The 19,675-nt window shown below is 37.9% G+C and overlaps 1 protein-coding gene across 1 annotated transcript in view; it reads right to left on the bottom strand.

Moving 5' to 3' along the window:
* Window positions 1-862: 862 nt before the first annotated feature.
* RNGTT (RNA guanylyltransferase and 5'-phosphatase) overlaps window positions 863-19,675 on the bottom strand; it is a 273,705-nt gene continuing 254,892 nt past the window's right edge. Inside the window, exons 15-16 of the mRNA XM_046676924.1 lie at window positions 4,924-5,047; window positions 863-3,438 (exon numbers count right to left, since the gene is read on the bottom strand). Coding sequence (XP_046532880.1) covers window positions 3,275-3,438; window positions 4,924-5,047 — 288 coding nt within the window. The 3' untranslated portion in view covers window positions 863-3,274. The remainder of the gene's footprint in view (window positions 3,439-4,923; window positions 5,048-19,675) is intronic.

The following is a 19,675-nucleotide window of genomic DNA, read 5'->3' as shown; positions in this document are numbered from 1 at the left end:
CCTTAACCCTCTGCATCTCAGGTTTCCCAACTACAAAATGAGGGTTCTACCTGCACAGAGCGGGTACGTTTAGGACAGTCTCCATGCTTGGTGAATATTCAATATGGTGACATTGCTATTATTGTGAATAGAGGGTATTTACAAAGCACTAGCTTTTACACAAGAATCACATTAAACCTGAAAAGGTTCTTTTTGATCATCTGGCCCAATGTTGGCATTTTATAGATGGGAGAAGGGAGAAACGAGCTCTAGGGAGAACACAGCACCAATGAGAGGCGGGGCCCGGGTGTGGTCTCTGGGTCTAGTCCGGGGTTTTCTCCCCCACATTACTCTACCCCACCTGGAAGGCTTTCAAGGTGTTTGACCAGAAAGGACTATACACATAGTTCAAAATGGTAGTATCATTTGATCATTTAAAGATGGCAAATTCCATACCACAAAAATGCATAGTCAACAAAAAAACTGGTAGGTCATTACTTCATCATTTCAGAATATTTACTGCTGAGTATTCTAAAATAATTAAACACATTAAAAAACAATGTAACAGAATATCTACCCATATAATAAAGTGCTAAGGTGAGGCGGGTGAACAGAAATATTATAAATATCATATAAAGATGTGCTTTCCCCCATTCCTCTACACTCCAAAAGCAAAAGGTACAAACTATATTCCCCAGACAAGCAAATTTCTTGGTTTCTCAGGAAGAAAAACAGAGGACTTTCCAAGTTTTATGCTAATGTCTAGAATACAACGAAACCAGATGGATCACGTTGGGTGCCAGCAAGAGGAGGGACACAGAGCACTAGTTAAATGAAAGGACACAAAGCCATCGCCAGCAAAACAAAGTGGATACACGTTCCATTATTTTAAATCAGTAGTTTTATTACAATATGCACTGACACACAATCAGAGAAGGAATGTCCTGACGCTTTCTGGGCATTTCACGGAAAGCAAAGTAACCATCCAGGCAGTCGAGTCATCCACATCTTTTCCAAACAGAAAGCAAAAGCTTCATATGTGACAACTCAGGAAAGCAAAGTTTTCTTATTCTTCTCTACAAAACTTCAGTGTCAGAAAACAGTTACCGGGAGTGGGCGAAGTGTTTCCTTCATGATGTCCCAAACCCTGCCTCTGGATTTCCCTCCTGACTTTCTAGATGACTTGTTATGATACTCAGATGGTAGGTGTTCAGGGGTTAAATAGGACCTACTTATGCAGCCAACTATTATACTTCACTGTAAGTGGAAGGAAAGGATAAATTAAGACAGTTAAGTCCTGGAAATGCACAAAGGCAAGGAGAAAATATCTGGGTGTATTAAAAATGAGATGCTCTTTTCACATACCTCATTTAAAAGGTTACAATTACCATAAACATTTTAACTGCATTAAAGATCATTGGCAAAGCTTGCTCTCAGATCGGCAAAAGGGCTGCCTTCACACAGGCTCGGAGGACAGCAACACACCGTGTGCAGTCACTAATCCTGCTGAAGGAGGTGTCAGACCACATGGAGTTGCATAGGCATTTGTTTGGATCCACTCTACAAAACACACTATGGAACCTTGAGAAATTTCCATCTTTCCACAGTCATTGTGGCAGTCGGGTGTTTTAATCCCTTACGTGCCCAGACACATAAAACCACTCTAGGAAAGCAACACTACAATGGCATTTTGGATAAATTCACTATATGTTACATAACTTGAGGACAACAAAGGAAAAAGTCCAAGCACAACTAGTATTTCATATAGAAAAGCACTGCAGGAGAAAACTTTGTTTAAAAACATTAAAACTCAGGTGACTATAAACACATTTTTGGTTAATTTGTGCTATATCATATAGAAATCCTGTCAGATATTCAGTCTAGTAGGTAACTTGTTTGGATTTTCATGTCTGACTGTTTTAGTAGACAAAAATACACTGTTGCATATACTCACGTATATATGCATATACATGTATAAAATTCAGATCATGGAAATTTGTTTTAAATACACATACTTAAAACCTGTACCTCTAAAAATAAATACATTAGCCTCTAATTGGCTAATTCTCAGAGTTCCTTCACAAACCAATCAGAGCACAAGTTTCTCAACAAGGGCAGATGACCAATTAGCTGCTCTTTAAATCCATTATCTATCAGCAAACATTTTAAAATTCAGATACACAACAGAAAGAGCATTCCCAGAACAGAATACAGATAGAATTCTGGCTTTGAAAATGAATGTGTCGGTGTCCTTGATGTTTAGTTCCTACGGAGGCCTCCTCCTTGCCTCTGCATTTACTAGCAGTGGGAGAGCATTTCCTAGCGACACATTACCTTCTAGTCGAAGGAGGCAGCTGGCATTTCCTTCAGCGTTTTAGGTGAGGGAACCGGTACGACATCGTCTGTCTTGATATCACCCCCATAGTCACAGTGAGTTGCGTGTTTTAATGTAATTGACAACGTGCTGGTGCCACTGAGGTAAAGCAGAAGTAGCCCTGGCGTTAAAAAAAGTCTCCCAGGAACAACACGTGCAGGAGCCGGCGGTGCAGATCTAAGTCCTCTGAGGAGCTCAGACCACTGCCAGGAGGGACACGCTGGACATCCGATACTGTAGTTCAAACAACAGAAACAGATGGAAACACTCAATACACTTCCTTTCTAGGATGCAGTTCACAAACATGGAGCTTTACTTTTGTACTTTTACACTTCCAAAAAAAATTCTTAAAATGATATAAGCCAGACCAAGTTGTTTAATATAATACAATACTTAACAACCTTGTCATTTGTTCTTGAATCCAAGATTCTCATAAATGTAGGAAATCCATGATAAATGATAGCAAGAATGTTTAATGCCATTGCCTAAATTTTTTAAAAGGAAAATTTACCATAGTTGAAATACAACTTCTAAAAAATACAGTGTTCTATGCGCTCACAGTTCCAGATTGCTAGCTTTATAAATTAGAGGTGAAAGTAATCCGTATATAAACAAGGCCTCTTTTTCATTGATTTCAATCTCATTTAAACCTTTGGATATTTCGGTCTTCAGATCCCACAAGGTAAGGCTAAGTTTATCAGGTATAAATAAAATGGTTAAGTTCATGATGTATTGCAGCGCTGAGGAAACAAATGCATCAAATATTTACAGGCTGGCTACAATACTTTTCTTTTTTAAAAAAAATTCAAATGTGTATCAACATCAAGCCACACTCTTTTTTAAACTTCTCTGTCTGCAAAAATGGGGCAAAAGCATTTTTCTCATTCATCTTCCCGCTCAATCCTGAAGCTGAAGCAGGTCTTAGGTCAAAGGGCGTGGTCTTTTGGGAGGCGGTGGGGGCATGAGCTCCGTGTCCGGGTCCAGATGATGCTTTCGCTTCTGTCCTTGGGAAGCTGCCGCACATCTGTCGATGAACTCAAACAGCATCTCCTTGGTGACAGGGTTTGAGATGCTGTTGCACACAGCTGTGGACAAAGGGAGACACGTGCCCCACGTGAGGGTTAATTAAGGCAGCTGCCTCACCACAGGGAGATGAGAAAGGGGAAAGGTTTTCATCCCAATATGCTAAACACTTCCATTGTACCGATTTGGGGGACATGCTTCAGAGTAAACTCTGCTCCTCCCTCCCCCACCCCCAAAATGAGTGCTTTTCTGGTGGCTACTCTTTACTGTACTGTTAATTTTAAACCAAAACCTTAAGTATTGGGGATATAAGCATGTCTCACTATGGTTTTCTGCCCCTCCAAAGGAGCTTTTATAGTATTTTAATCTAGCACAGTGTGTCACGTTATAGACCACATTCAAGCAAAATTTCTATGGAAAACATGTGCTTTAGCCCTTTTCTCAGAAAGAAGTCCACACTGTGAAGGGTATAACACAGCCCCAGCCACCATTCCCATTGAATAGGGAGGTTGCACTGCAGCTGGCAGATCACGTTATATTACTTTAGTAAGTTGTTTGCAGTAAGGTATTATGGCAAAATTACTAATAAATAAAGAATCTTTTCTCACGTGATCAAAATTTAGTACCAGTCCTTTTCATTTTATTTACCTATTTGATTTTGGAAAAAAAGACGCTGGCTCAATTATTCCTATTTTTGAAATTAACTCATCTTGTCTGAACACAGATGCTAATTCCAATAAGAACCTTTATATGTACAACAGTTTTTAAACTGCAAAACTCAAACCGCCAATTTTCTATTTATATTTGCTCACAAGCTTATCATATAACCATCATCATCACGGACTGAGCACTCTAAAACTACCCACTTCCATTAACCTTTAATCCTGGTTTTTATCTCTTTTTTTCAACTCCACTAAAAATGCAATCTGGAGCATTTACTACTCTGCTACTTACTTCCTACTACTACTAGTAGCAGTTTACCTTATAAACGTAATTGATTCGTGTTGTTCCCCATGAAAGAGACTTACTATTCTGAATTCCCAAAGATTCATATTGTACCCAAAGAATACTCTAAAGGATAGCATAGCAGGTTTTAGGTTTTTGGGGGTTTTTTAATGGTTTTCATTTACTTTGTTCTCCATTGTTGTAAAGCTATTTTAGGAGCTGGAAATTACATTTTTCCCTGCTAATTTTGTCTTTTCCCATCTGGCAAACAATGGTTTTTATAGTTTTGAATAGATCTGAAATTATCATGGCTCTTGTTGTTGCTGTTCAACAAATTCAACTTGTATACAGCCCACTACCCCTTCCTTTAAACTCCCCTCTCGGGCAGAGGGGCACGAGCCCACAGGCCCAGAGAGGAGCACCTACAGCGGACAGGAGCCACACAGGGGACAGATCTGACACCACCCCTTTCCCAGCAAGCAAGGACGGGGGTCCGAATGACTCTACGCCACATCAACAGAACAACAAAGATAGCACATTTGGTATCTAACATCTTAATTTTTTTTTTAACGTAACAAGCATTGGTAGGTTGTCATACTCACCCATCGCAGTGTTGTAGGCATTAGGAAAACTTTTGTCTGTTCTCTGTCTCATGAAGACCCAGCTGTTGTTCTCAAATTTGCATTCTATAATTTTGTTGTCATACTGTTTTAGCTCTTTTGTCACCTGTTTTAAAAGAGAATTCAGGAAAATATTTAAGTCATTTGAAAGGCTTTTACTTCCACTATGTGACAGACCCATTAGGGAATGCCAAAAACACCTCAGTAACTTCAGGCAGAGCCTTTTGTCATCTGAAGTGTCTAATCAAGCCTAAGGATATGGTGTGCACGCCCTTATACACAGGCTCATTATCCAACATCTTATAAATAGTCGTGAAAACGGCTGTCAATATATAGCAATTAAAAGAGACCAAGCAGAAACCAGCCACTTCTGGGACAAATGCAAATATGTTACCATAGGGACCAACGCCTTCAATACTGTCTGTGTCCCTACGGCTTCAGAAATTGAGTGTGCGCTGCATAGGTTTCATCAACTTTCAGAAAGGTCTCACCACCTGAATTCCTATGTCCAAACCTAAGAAATTTCCCCTTCCTAGTTAAAAGAAAAAGGTACACATCAAAAGTGAACATTAACATCCGATTCAGGCAATATGCATCCTCAATATTTTGCTTTGCAAGCAGTGATAATTAACCAAAAATCTAATCTTTAGACTACTTATTCTTTCCATCTCCAAACTAGTATGAATTTAGAGAAGAAACTACTTTTGATTTTAGTTGCTGGGTTTTTTGGCTACTTGACTTCAGATGATTGAATATGGATTACAACTTACTCTATCAAAGCTGACACGTATCCATGGTAACTATAAAACCTTTTAAAAGATATTTCATCAGGCTGTGAGGATGGTTTTCATAAATAGGGACCTAAGCTTATCTTTGCAGTTTTCAAATCAAATGCCAGTCATGGTAATATTTTAATTCTCTCCTCATCTTTCACAGCTAACAACTTTTCCTCACAATATGGTAGATTGCAATCATTTAGAATCATTAGCATTATTTGAAATGCTCTCATTTTTCTACCCACATATTCACTATCACCTAGGAATATGAAGGAAGGCAAATTTTTAAAAGATGCTTTTAATTCAAAGATTAGCCATGCACATCTTCATAAAAACTTTCAAACTGTATTTCTTTTCCCTTAATGAGTATTACACTTGATTGGACTGTTTGCACTTTCAACAAATCCAAAAGGCCAGCACATTCAGTGGCTTTGGAACCAGACCCGTTCACAATAGTGATGTTCCACTTAGCAAACTTGCTAAATTTATTCTCAAATATTCACTATTCTAGTCTCAACTTCCCTCTCTTCCTTCCTAGGGATGGGCCTCCTTTTACTTTTGATACATTACCTACATCAAGTATTAGGCAACTCATTCAGTTGGGTAACCACATTTACGTCATATCAAACGTGGAGTCTAACAGAGATGTTTCTAAACCTTTCAGGGTCTCCATTTTCTAATTTCTAAAATAGGCAAAGGAGTTCCTAATTTACTGGGATATTGGAAGAATGATAAATGAAAGTGCCTGGCACACAGTAGCCAACCCAAATTCTTAACTGAATATAAAATTAGGAAATGAAATATTGCTTATTTAAGAAAACACACTTTACAGGTAAATTCACTAAAGAAACCAGGATGACATGAAAAGGTATATTTTGAAAACAGTTGTCAAGAAAATCATATCATATGCATTACACAAGAATGGCTTGCTATCAACAATGTGTAGTCCGTACTCTTACTGACTAGCATTTGTAGTAAATCTTTATCACATGGGTTATCGTTCTTGTGTTCCTAGTTTCAGAATTGCTATAAATTAGGTATTGCTCAATCTGACTACAGCAATTAAGTAGTATTATTAAGTATCTGTGTATCTATTTGGGCAGGCATTAACAATCTGGGAAATAGAGCTTTCCAGAAAATGCATGCACCTGCCACAATACTAAACTAAATGTATTTCCGTGTTCAAGAACAGAACATTGCTCTCCATCCACCACGTCAGTTATATTCCCAACACAGGCGCACTGCAAGGTACTCATTTGGTTAGGGAGTAACACATATTTAACTGACGAACATAATACTTCTCATATATGCACAAACTAAAGATAGTTGTCACTAATGGTCAGATCAAGAGAATGACTGGCATACAGGGGAGGAGTTTAATTTCAGTATCCAAGTTCTAATTTGTTACTATGATGATAATCATCCTCACCAATTATATATTATTATTTACTAAAAAAGGACCCTGTTAGGCCTTCTATAATCAACTCTTTATTCTAGTTTGAGTTAATGAGAACTTGAAAGTAATAAGAATAAAATATTTATAAATCAGGATTTTATACTTGTACCCATAGATGAATTAATGAGAATTTAAAAAAAAAAAAAAAGAGCAATATACAGTGTATTTTATACTGAAAAGTTTTTTTTTAATGTATCCATCTTATTGAGTACCACACTTTTTACACTATTTGAATCTACCAATAATATGGGGTCAAGTGACAGTCAGATGAAACTAGACCTACTGCCTCTGAAGATTTTAACTTAGAGGCTTAGTGATAATACCTGGAATGAAGGGCCCAAAACAGAGGCAGACAGAATCACAGATGCTCCACCCTGCACTGTCTTTGCAGAACACCTTCTGTAACCTAAGTGCTGGGCACAGTACCAAGTCACAAAAGGCAAACCACCAGTGTTGGCTGAACCGATCTGCAGAGAGCAGGCAAGGACGCATTTCTGTTTCTAGCGATGGGACAGAAGCCTCCAGAACCTGCTCCACGAGAACTGTTTTGTTATCAAGAGCTCATCTTTCTTTTATAGAGAGACTGCACAAAGGCTTAGCGGGAGGGGGATTTCTCTGAACTAATTTGCTCTGGTGACACTTTAAAATAACAATATCCTTAGACTGAGAAAGCCACCAGTGAGTTTTTTTAACTTTTAATTTTGAAATAATTTAGGCTTACAGAAAAGTTGTAAAGATAGTATGGAGAGTTCCTGTATTCCCATCACCCAACTTCTCCTAATGTTCCTACTTCACATATCATGGTACATTTATTAACTCTAAGAAGTTAACATTGGTACAGCACAATTCACTGAGCTACCGACTTTATTCAGACTTCATCGGTTTCCCACTACATCTCTCTCTGGTCCAGGATCCCAGCCAGGAAACCACATGCATTCAGTCATCGTGGCTCCTCAGTCTCTTCTGATCTGTGACAGCTTCTCAGACTTGCCTTGACACTTTGGAAGAGTCAGATATTTTGTAGAATGTTCCCTCAGTTTGGAATTTCTTGATGTTTTTCTCATGATTAAACTGAGGTTATGGATTTGGGGGAAGAATGCCAGAGAGGTGAAGTGCCCTTCTCACTGCATAATATCTGGAAGTATACGATACCAATATGATTTATTACTGGTGATGTTAACCCTAACCACTTGGTTAAGATGGTATCTGCCAGGTTTCTCTACTGTAAAGTTACAATTTTTCTCCTTCCCACACTCTATTGATTAGTTATGAACCACTATGTCCAGTCCTGCTCAAGAATAAGGGAAGTAAGCTCCACTTCCTGGAAGGAAGAGTATCAAAGAATTTGTGGACATCGATTAAAACCACCACAGAACTTAGTAAGTTTCTTGAGAGAAATATTTTGAGTATATGAATAGCCTGTTTCTCCTTCAAGTTTCACTCATGAATTTTAGCATTCATCCATGAATCTTGCCTGCAGCAATTATTACTGTGGTGTTCTGATGGAATTTTCTACTTTCTCCATTCCTTCTACATTTGTTATCTGGACTTCTTCTGCAAGGAAGATTTGTCCCTTCTCCCTCATTTATTTATTTGCTTATTCATCTCAGTATGGACTCACAGATATTTATTTTATTCTTTGGTTTAAGAATAAAATACTTTCATCATTTATTTTTTGCTCAAATTGTTTTAGTTTTGGCCACTGGGAACTCTCTCAGGTTGGCTCCTGTGTCCTTTTAACTTGCTTCCACTTTTACTTATTTATCTACTTTTAGCATTTACTTTCTGGCAATGGAAGACACTAGTCCAGACTCGTCTTGTATTTTCTCTGCCCTGGCCCTACAGTCAGCCCTGGGGTCCTCTACTAGCACTTTATAAGAACAAAATTATTCTTTGACAGTCCAGGCTATGCTCACAAAGTACTGCCACCACTTGTTCTGGTTAGAACTTAAAATCATTATTGAGAGAAAGACAGGGAGGGAGAAAGAAAAGGGGAGGGGGGAGAAAGAGACAGAGAGGGAATGACAGTGAGATTCAAAGTATAAATATATGTTCGTACTTAGAGGTTTCCACACCATCTTTCACGAACTGCTCTCTGGAGCTAAACTAAGTTGGTTGTTTTTTCTTTTCTGAAGTTATAATTCTACTTTTTGACAATTCAAGTTCTACCTCTATAGTCTGACTGAAGGCAGATTTTAAAAACAGATCTCAAGTAGACAAACTCAAACAAAAGTCTTATTTTCATGTAAATAACTTCAATTTCTAGTACTTATGAAGGCAGAGAAAATAAAACAAATCAGAAATGAAATGGAATTACAAAGGTTTCCTTGTGGTGTCAGAACAATACAAACCGCTTAAATCTGAATTATTAGATAAACAATCTTTTAGAAGTGCCATGTTATAGTAGGGACTTGATAAATTACTTTTAGAAAGTGCATCCATCTACTCAAGGAAGTATAACACTTGACAAGTTACCCTTCTAAAAAATATGCTACATTTACCACTTTAAAAAAAATTCCTCCACTATAATCTATTTGTGTTTGTACCTCCACAGTGAAGAACTACTGTGTAAATAACACACCCTGTGTTTCCTAAGTTAGAGACCCAGCAGCAGGCTGTCTTCCCTGCATGAACGGTGGGGTCCTCAAGCCCTCCAATCAGGTGTTCAACTAATGGGAGTAAGTAGTCAATAAAAAGAAAAGAGCTAGAACTCCATCTTATTTCTCCCAAAGGTCACTACAGACAAGTCACAACTCCAGGGTATGAAATTTCCACTAAACTACAGATTATTACCTTCTAATAAAATCAGAGTTAGCAACAGTTATTGTTCAAAATATAATAACTCTTCGTATAAAATAACTGGACTGATAACAGCATGTTAGTAGTAGTTATTGGTGGATGGTGGAATTAGGAATGACATTTTCTTCTCTGTGTTTTGCTGTATTTTCCAAACTTTCTACATTATTCATGCTTAACTTTGATAATTTTTAATAATAAAAATTGCTAAAATAAACTGTTTCATAAGAGATGATAAACATCAGGTTGGTTTTTAATGTAGAGGTATTAAAAAATAAGAAGAGATAAACATTTAAATAGAAAAAAAAGTCTTGGAGTAAGGCCCTAAGTCCACAGGTCCCTAACTGCAACGAGTACCCCAAGACGCTGCAGCAAACTCACAGAGACACTGTGGGGTAGTTAGATTTTTAGGGAAACATAGTGACATGTGTTGGACACCATCCAAACTACTGGTCAGAGAGAGTTCACGGTTTCAATATGAAATTCCTTTAGATGAAACTATATTCCTGCAAAGCTGAGTTTTCAGCAGTTATTGTGATAAAAACCAACTATCACAAAAATCAACGTGGAACAGTAAACGAGGCTCGTGGTGTATAATCTGATTCCAAGGTTCAGAAGTCACGCAGTCTTTGATACATGTTGTTAGGACACAAACATTTATTAAGCTGTGTGGATCTATCCACTTAAACAGAATTCTTAGGTATTTCTTTTGGCTTAGAGATGCTGTGTATAAGGCAAAATGAACCAAGAATGTTTGATAACCTCTGCCCTAAGTCCTTTTCATTCATCCTGCCCCAGGTCCTAGTCTTTAAACGCACACATTGGCTCATATCTAGCACTTAGAGGAAATCAACCATAGTAGTGAAAAACTTGGCTTGAGGTGCAGAAAATAGACCATGGTACAGAATGAGAATTTCTATCAAGTTAACTTCATTCTCTTTGCTCTAGATCACCCCATTGTCAGCACAGTACCCAGTCCGGAGTAGATCAAGGATGTTTACTGAATTTAAGAGAATCAGGAGCCTCAGCTTATCAACCAGCTTGCTATTGATGGCTGGTTAAGTCAAGTCAGCTAGTACCATCTCCAGCCTTTTTCTACCTCTTTCCTCCTTTCCACCCTTTCTTTTCCCCAAAACAAAAGGCTTAAGTATTCTCAGTTTGTTATTTCAATAAACGCATAGAACTGTACTCTCTATTTCTGTGTGCCTAAGGTGGAGGTGACGCCACTACTAGTCTTTGCTGTCATGGTATTAAAGGTAGCATTTTCCTTTTGCAAGTGACGAACAAGAAGAGGAAAGGGAAAGATAAAGGAAGATTTCTTTGTGTTCCTCCCTCCTTTATTGATCAGGCAATGTCAATCATTTCTAGAACTGTAAGAGTCATGTTTATATAAATAAATATTAATAACTTACTTATTGAACACTTGGTATGTGTCAGTATTAGAAACTAGTGATCTACACACATATTTAATTTGCAATCTTATAGGTAGGGATTATATTGCTGCCTTTCGACAGGCATGGTAGTAGACTAACGCTTAGAACAGTTAAATATCTCACCCAAAGTCACAGACCTAGAAAATGGAACAGCCACGTCTCAACTATAGGTCTTCCTGTCCAATGCCACAATGCCATCTCACATCCCACCAGTTATTACAGAGCCTGGCACTCTGTAGATAGTAAATGCACAATGAAACAGACAAGGTTATTTTCCTGCTCAGATTTCAGCTGAAACTGGGTACAGATATCTCTGCATGCATAAAAAGTCATATGTTTCAATCATATGAAAACACAAAGACATTGGACCTAACTCGGCCACAGCACATGAGCTGTAGATCCATCCTTCCTGCCATCTGACGATTATTATTGAGCATCCATGTGCCAGGCAAAGGGTTGTGGACTGGTGACACAGACATGATCCCTGACCTCTGGAATGTGTAGTCTAGTAAATAGTCAAGTAAATAATTACAAGTTATGATAAAGGCCACGAAGAAAACAATATATAATAGAGAGTCATGCAGGGAGAAAGATACCTGATTTTAGGCAGGGTAGACTGAGAAGATACTATTTAATTTGAGACTTAGAGGATGATAAAAAGCCAGTTTATAGAAAGAAGGAAGGGAATCAGGGAGGGAAGGAGGAAAGGGGAGAGAAAAAGAAGGAGGAAGAGAGGAAGGGAATTAAGTGGGAGTGGGCAGGCGGGCCGGGGCAACACACACACACACTTCAGGCAGTGATTAACAGTGTGTCCAAAGGTCCGAGGTGAAAAAGATCTTAAGATCTTGGCATACTGAAGGAACCAAAAATAAAGAATGTTCTCTACAAGCCTTGGAAGGGGGTCCATATAAGCCTGCCTCATTCCCAAACTCTTCCTCTTATATACTATATCCTATACATACCCTTTTATATCACATGCATATATAAAGGGAGTCCAGCTGCCTATTTGACACTTTTATTTGAATGTCCAATAGACTTCTCAAACCCAACATGTTTAAAACTCAACTGCTCATCTTCCTCCAAATCTATTTCTTCTTATCTCATTAAATGGAACTCCATTTACCCAGTTCCCCATGCCAGAAACCTTGGTGTCCCCTAATCCTTTTCCCTTTTATTTTCCCTCATATTCAATTCATTGCCAGGACCTACCAATTCTACCTCCAAAATATACTCTGAATGTGTCTATTTGTCCCCTCTCTTTCTGTCATTATCTTAGTCCCAGCCATCACTGGCTCTCAGATTCCTGCAACAGCTCCTGTACTGCTCTCTTCTACATTTTTTCCCCATTTTATCAATTCTTTACAGTGCAGCCAGATTGGTCCTTGAAAAATGTAAATCCAATCAAGTCATTCCCTTGCTTAAAAGAAAAACAAATAAAACATATACAGGCTGAAAAGGGATAAATAAGACTTTCTCTATTCACAGGAGACATGATTACTTACACAGAAGGAATCTACAATGATGCTCCTAGAACTGACAAGTAAGTTTAACAACTTTACAGAATATAAGGTTAATATACTGAAACGAATTTTATTTCTATATATTAGCACAGTTGGACATTTGGACATTTGGAATTTAAAAAGCATCATTTACAATAACATCCCCCAAAATGAAATACTTAGGTATAAATTAAAAAAAAAAATACACAGGATCTGTATGCTGACCACCACAAAAAAACCAATGAAAGAAAGAAATCAAAGAGGACCTAAAAAATGGAGAGCTATATCACGCTCATGAATTGAAAGATTCAGTATTGTTAAGATGTCAATTCTTCCCAAACTGATCTATAGATTCACCATAATCATAAGCAAAATCCCAACAGGATTTTTTTATAGATATTAACAAGCTGATTCTAAAATTCATATGGAAAGCCAAAGTAGCCAGAACAGCCAAAACAAAAAGAAGAACAAAGCTGGAGAACTGGCACTAACTGATTTCTAGACTTGGGATAAAGCCACAGTAATCAAGACAGTGTGGTGTTAGTAAGCAGAGAGACACACAGATCAGTGCAACAGAAGAGACAGCCCAGAAGAAGAACCATAATTATAAGGTCAATCAACATTTGACAGAGGTGCAAAGGCAATGCAATGAAGAAAGGATAGTCTTTTCAACAAATGGTGCTGGAACAATTGGATACACACATGCAAAATAACAGACCTCACCCATATCTTACAGCATACACAAAAATAAACTTAAATGGAAAATACGTCTAAAATAGAACCTAAAACTGTAAAACTTATTAAAAAAAATAGAAGAAAGTCTTCATGACATAAGGTTAGGCAAGATTTCTTTAAAAACACCAAAAGCATGATCCATAAAATAAGTTGCTAAGTTAAACAGCATCAAATTTTAAAACTTATGCTCTGATAAAGATATTGTTAAAAGAAAAAAAGACAAGACACAGATTAGGATAAAATATTTGCAAATCACATATCGGACCAAGGACCCATATCCAGAATACATGAAAAACTCTTAAAGCTCAGTAATAGAAAACAAACAACACAATTAAAACTGGGCAATCAATCTGAACAGATACGTCACCAAGGAAGATACATGGATGGCAAATAAGCACATGAAAATATTCTCAACACATTATTATTCATTGGTAAAATGCAAATTAAAGTCACAATGAGATATTACCATACACCTACTAGAATGTCTAAAATAAAAAATAGTAGCAATATCAAGTGCTGACAGCAACGCCAAGCAACTGAACTCTTATACATTGCTAGTAGGAATGCAAATTGGTATAACTACTTCAGAAGGCAGTTTAGCAGTTTCTTTATAAAGTTAAACATACATTTACCATTAGAGCCAGCAACCTCACTCCTAGGTACTTACTCAAGAGAAATGAAAAACATATGTCCACATAAAAATGTGAATACAAATCTTTACAGCCATTTTATTCATAATCACCCCAAAGTGGAAACAACTCAAATGCCCTTCAACCGGTAAAGAGAGAAATCCTGGTACAGCCATACAATGGAATACTAGCTAGCAACAAGAACTACTGATAAGTTCAAAAATGTGGATGAGTTTCAAATGTAATCTGCTAAGTTAAAGAAGCTAGACTTAAAAAGCTAAAGCTTTTTAATGTGATTCAATGTACACGGCATCCTGGGAAAGACAAAATTACAGGAAGAGGAAGCAGGTCAGTGGCTGCAGAGCTTGGGAGTGGGAGACGTGGCTGACTACACAGGGATGGCATATGAGTTTTCTGGGGAGATGATGGAACTGTGCTACATCTTGACTCTAGTGGTGGCTATACGCCTGTATGCATTTGTCTAAACTCACAGCACTGTACAGCAAAAGGAATGAATTTATTGTATGTAAATTTTAAAAGATCAATCAAAACATAAAAGAAACAAGAAAAATGTTAATTAAAAAAAAAAGTAAATCCAATCATGTCATCCCCTTGTCAATGGCTTCCCATTACAAAGCACTCAATCCACGGCCCCTGTTTATCTTTCTAGCTCATATGAATTGTCTTACAGCATCCTATACCTTTCCTTTACATTACTTATCATTATTTGTAAACATAACTTTTTGCTATCTATTTGATATCTGTTAATATTTAGAATGGCTAATAATTACTGAATATTAGTACTGTTCTAAGTGCTTTACATGGATTAATTTATCTAATCCTCACAACAACCCTAGGAAGTAGCCCATTTTACAGGTATTTCTAGAAGCAGAGGCACAGAGGAGTTAAGTAATTGGATTAGGGTCTCATAGCTAGTAAGTGGCAGAGAAACATATTGTACCCCTACTAGTTTTCTAATACAGTATCTAATTTAATCTGGATGAGAATCCAACGAAATTTCAAGAAGCGGAAACTGAAGCCTAGAGAGTTCAAATAACTTGCATAAGGATACAGAGCTAATTTGTTTTGGTATCAGAATCCAAATTCTGGGTCTTTGTGAATCAAAAAGTTGTGCCCTCCTTTTCCCTAAGAATCTAGGCTCTAGGTTGAAAAAGTATTAAACGAGGCAAAGGTAGACTACACTCGTGGACGATTTTACTTCTTGTGAAATAAACTGTAATTTAAGTAATTATTGCCAAGGATTACATTCCACTTGGGGGAATCTGTGGGTGGGAGACAAAGTGATGTGTGATGGGTGAAAGGCAGAAGGGCAGAGCATATGGGCTTGAACCAAGCACAAGGTCGATCAAGTTTCTTTTGCTTCACTTTCCAAATGCGTGCCACTCTGACCTGCACCAACTCTGCTGTTTGCTATTCTAGTTGCAGCACAAACCACAATTCATAGCAAATTGCAGAATTTCTCAATCATTAAGGATTTACAATAGGTTAATTTTAAAATGGGCTGCATTTCACAGCTGCAAAGCTTTTGTCTGATTTCTAAACCAAATGAGAAGCCATTATTGGATTGAAGACCTTTCCATGGGCATGACTAGCAAAATGAAAAAGTCATGTGGAGGAAACATGCTGCTCTGCCAGGTAAGGCGAGGCGATAGTGCTGGCTTACTAAACAGAGGGCCAAACTCAACGGCACAGTGTCTGGGCCCGTCTGTTGAGTACCAAGCATGATGAGAATTATAAGCAGATCATGGCTTCAGTGCATGCTTGGGATAATAAAAACGATACACCACCAAGGAAGGTTTTACAATCTACCAGTAACATGGGGAGAAGGCTAAAATTCAATATGCGTGTCTAACACTTTTTCTTCTTCCTAAACATTATAAATATGACTACAGACTGATGTTGCTTGTTTTTTAAGATATCTGTTCCACCGCCAATGCAAATAACTCATAAAGCATATTTTTCAGATTGAATTTGATAAATGGTCTCTCTACTTCTGGCAGTAACAAATACCTAACTTAAAGTCACTTTAATGATCATTAAATATTCACACTTAAGTTCACAAAGTACCGGGTCCAATGTTTTATCTAGGCAATTCATTAAGATGTCACTGCATAGTTCAAATTTACTTCAATGAGTCTTTCATTTACTTTCCAAGGACTTGCTAACAATTTGGATCCAATAATGTTCACTTATTTATTCCTTTAGCAATGTGTGCAGGTTACATATAAGTTTATCTCCTTTCTCTCACCCATTTTTAAACTCAACCATTCAACTATGCCCTTTTTATAGAGTAGACGCCTCAAGAGAACTGTCCCCCAGATAGATCTATGTGGCAATAAACCAAAATGCCATAATAATAAATGAAGATTTCCTTCCTGTTCTGTCTACTACTTAGAATATAAAAAAAAATGTTGAAGTTCTTCCATTTTGATCATCTTCTAGAGTAAATTCTTGAGTGAGTAAATGACTAAGTAAAATGACTCAGTTTGCTCTAGCAGCACTAACAGGCACCGAAGCCTACAGGCCCACACACCTTTGAATCATTTGCTTGGGCACACAGAACTTCTTAGTTTAGTGATAATGCTCTGCGGTGCCCAGGACCATCTGAGCAAACAAAGCTTTCCAGGATTCCTTTCTTACCAGTCTGTACCTCAGGTCAGTGCAGACTCTCACGGAGATGTTCTGACCACAGTACCTGAACCTGCCTTTGGTATATCCAATCAGCCACTTCAAAGCATTCTTTTATTCTTTGCCCTGCTCATTACATTTATTATTATATATGCTTTCATTTCTTTTTCTTTGAGAAAGAAATCCTGGAGGTACTAACAAAGGCATTATGCTAATACAGACTGACAATAACACTGCTCAGAACCCTAGGGTTCTATTTTCTATGTACTCTTTGAATGATATTCACAATGGATTTATTTAAATCTGCCTCATCAGCTCCAGGTATTGGGGCTATCAAAAACCACTCAGAAGATGTTGAAAGTTTGAAAATGAATACCATAAATTATCTGTATCATGTCACATTCTCTAAATACCTTCTCTCCCCCCAATTTTTTTTCCAAAACACAAAATTACCTTTCATAAAATTCACTATTTTGGAGCTGATAGGAAACTTGGAGATCATCAAATCAAACACTCTTATTCCGAAATATTCAAGTACCAAAGCACATCCGCCATTATCTCTACTGATTAGTGTATCTTTATGTGTGTGAACATTCACGCATTGAAGAGGTATAAAAGCAGGGGGAAATAGCAAAATCATTATTTTGGTAACTTGCACTCAAAACTAACAACGTTTTTACTTAAGATATTTATTTTCATCAGAGATATTTACTTTTAAAATTATTGACTGAGATTTTTTTTCCTTCATGGGGAAAGGAAGGGGAGGAGAGGAAACTAACGTTAATTATAAATACACATTACTATCCTTCTTATAAAAATGAAGATATTAAGGATCAGAGTATTTAATTCTTTCATGGCTGTGTTTGGATCTACAGCTCTATATTATACTGTCTCTTGGTAATATCTAAGGAATTCAACATACTAGAGGAAAAGGAAAATTTTATCATTGTTCACTCCTAATCAAGAAATTACTAAACAGTTAAACCAAAGAGCTAATGGAGGCTCCTTTGCAGTCACTATAAACTAAAGGAGACATGTGGACTCTAGTAGGCCAGTTAAGTTTAATGTAGTATAATCTTCTCAAAGAGAAATGGTAAGAAACAAAGACTTCATGTGAGAAACAACAACAACAAAAAAAAACAGACAAAACCCCCACCAGCCTCAAGTGCCATGGGTTAGCTAATACAAGTCTGGAGAAAAGAGGTATGGAAAGAAGTTAGGAGGAACGTAGTGGGAGAAATCTCAAAAGTGGGCAGGGAAAAGATGTGGAGAAGGAGCAACAGAAGTCCTCAGCACCTAAGCCAGCTCTGTGAAACGCAGTCAAGTGCTTTTCAGCTGAACAATACACCACAAAGATTCCAGCGAGGATTAGAGCTGTTCAAAGTGTCAGTCGGCTCCGGGGATTTAAAAGTCTCCTCTGTCCTCACAACTGGTTTATCTGCTTTTATTTTCAAACTTGGGTTGGGGGCGGGGGGGAGGAAGGGGCTTTGCAAAGAATTATGCAGGTATGTAAAATGTACAAAAATATAGGCTATTATCTACATTTAGAAATATCTGAGTGCCCGATCTTTGAGAGAGCAGAATTGTCACAATTCACAACTCCTGAGGATCACATCTGGAACTGGATTAAATTTCTCATTTAGTTCCCTCGCTCTCCCACTCCCCCACCCCCTTAGTTTTTTTGTTCTAGTCCTAGTCCTGGTGAGGATAATGAGAACAAAGAACAAAAATCAAAATTACATGGGCAAAAACCCCAAAGCTTTGGACGTTCACCAATCGACTGCTCTTATCAAGCCTTCAGAGACTCTAGTCTGATTAAGGTCACTGTGCTTACCTATTAGGAAGGAAATTATTTTCTGGGCCACAGCACTAAACTACCTGGAATGAAGTTTGAAGATAAACAGGGTAGGTGGCCTTTCACCTTTCCTCTAAAAAGCATCTAGCGTAATCTTGGTGCTTAATAAAAATAATCCATCAGCTAAGTGGTAGGCTTGGCAGGAATGCTTTGAAATCGTCAGTATTTTATAGGAGATCTCACACTAGTGTGCCCTCCTCTAATTTCGACTAAGTCAGCTCAACCTCACGACTATCAGAAATCACCGTGTGGGCTGTTATGCTACGTGAGGGTCTGCTCTAGCCACATGAGAGTACAGGAAGGATGTCTGTTTAGGGGGTTTGTTCAAAACTGGAGAACATTATGGAGTGTTGGAAAGTAGCAAGCTGAGAACACCACATCATCTGCTTTGTCTGCCAGCTGCCAGCTGCCACAGAAGACACAGTGATCACCTCCCAGTACTGTTCTGTGCCCGGAGGCTCCAAATTCTCACTGCTTTAACTGTCTTGCCACCACACTTCAGATGTTACCACTATCATTTCCATTTTTGCTTTTGGAATATTCCAGGAACAACAGTCCTTCGAATCCTACCATCTAATTGGTGCTAAATTTACATATAGTCATGCCTCCTCCACTTTGATGTTAAATGGATATTCTAGTCCTTTTCTGTCCTTAGGAAAGGGGAGGGAAGTCAGTCCCTGTTTAACTATCACACAGCAGATGAATGCTGTGCAGCCTCACTTCAGAGCCTGCCGAGAGCAGAGCAAACAGCTGAATTTAACCCTAAATTAATCATGAAATATGAACTGCGAGTTACACAGGTTGGCAAGGGTTTAGCAAGTTGGAGGAAGTGGCAGAGTGAACATCTAGGGCTTTTTAAAAAATATCAGACGTGATGATAAAATATCAGACGTGATGATAAAATAT

Source organism: Equus quagga, chromosome 11 (assembly GCF_021613505.1).
Source record: "Equus quagga isolate Etosha38 chromosome 11, UCLA_HA_Equagga_1.0, whole genome shotgun sequence".
In the NCBI taxonomy this organism is placed as follows: Eukaryota; Metazoa; Chordata; class Mammalia; order Perissodactyla; family Equidae; genus Equus; species Equus quagga.
Note: the sequence above shows the minus strand (reverse complement) of the source record. Positions and strands in the feature narration are given on the sequence as shown.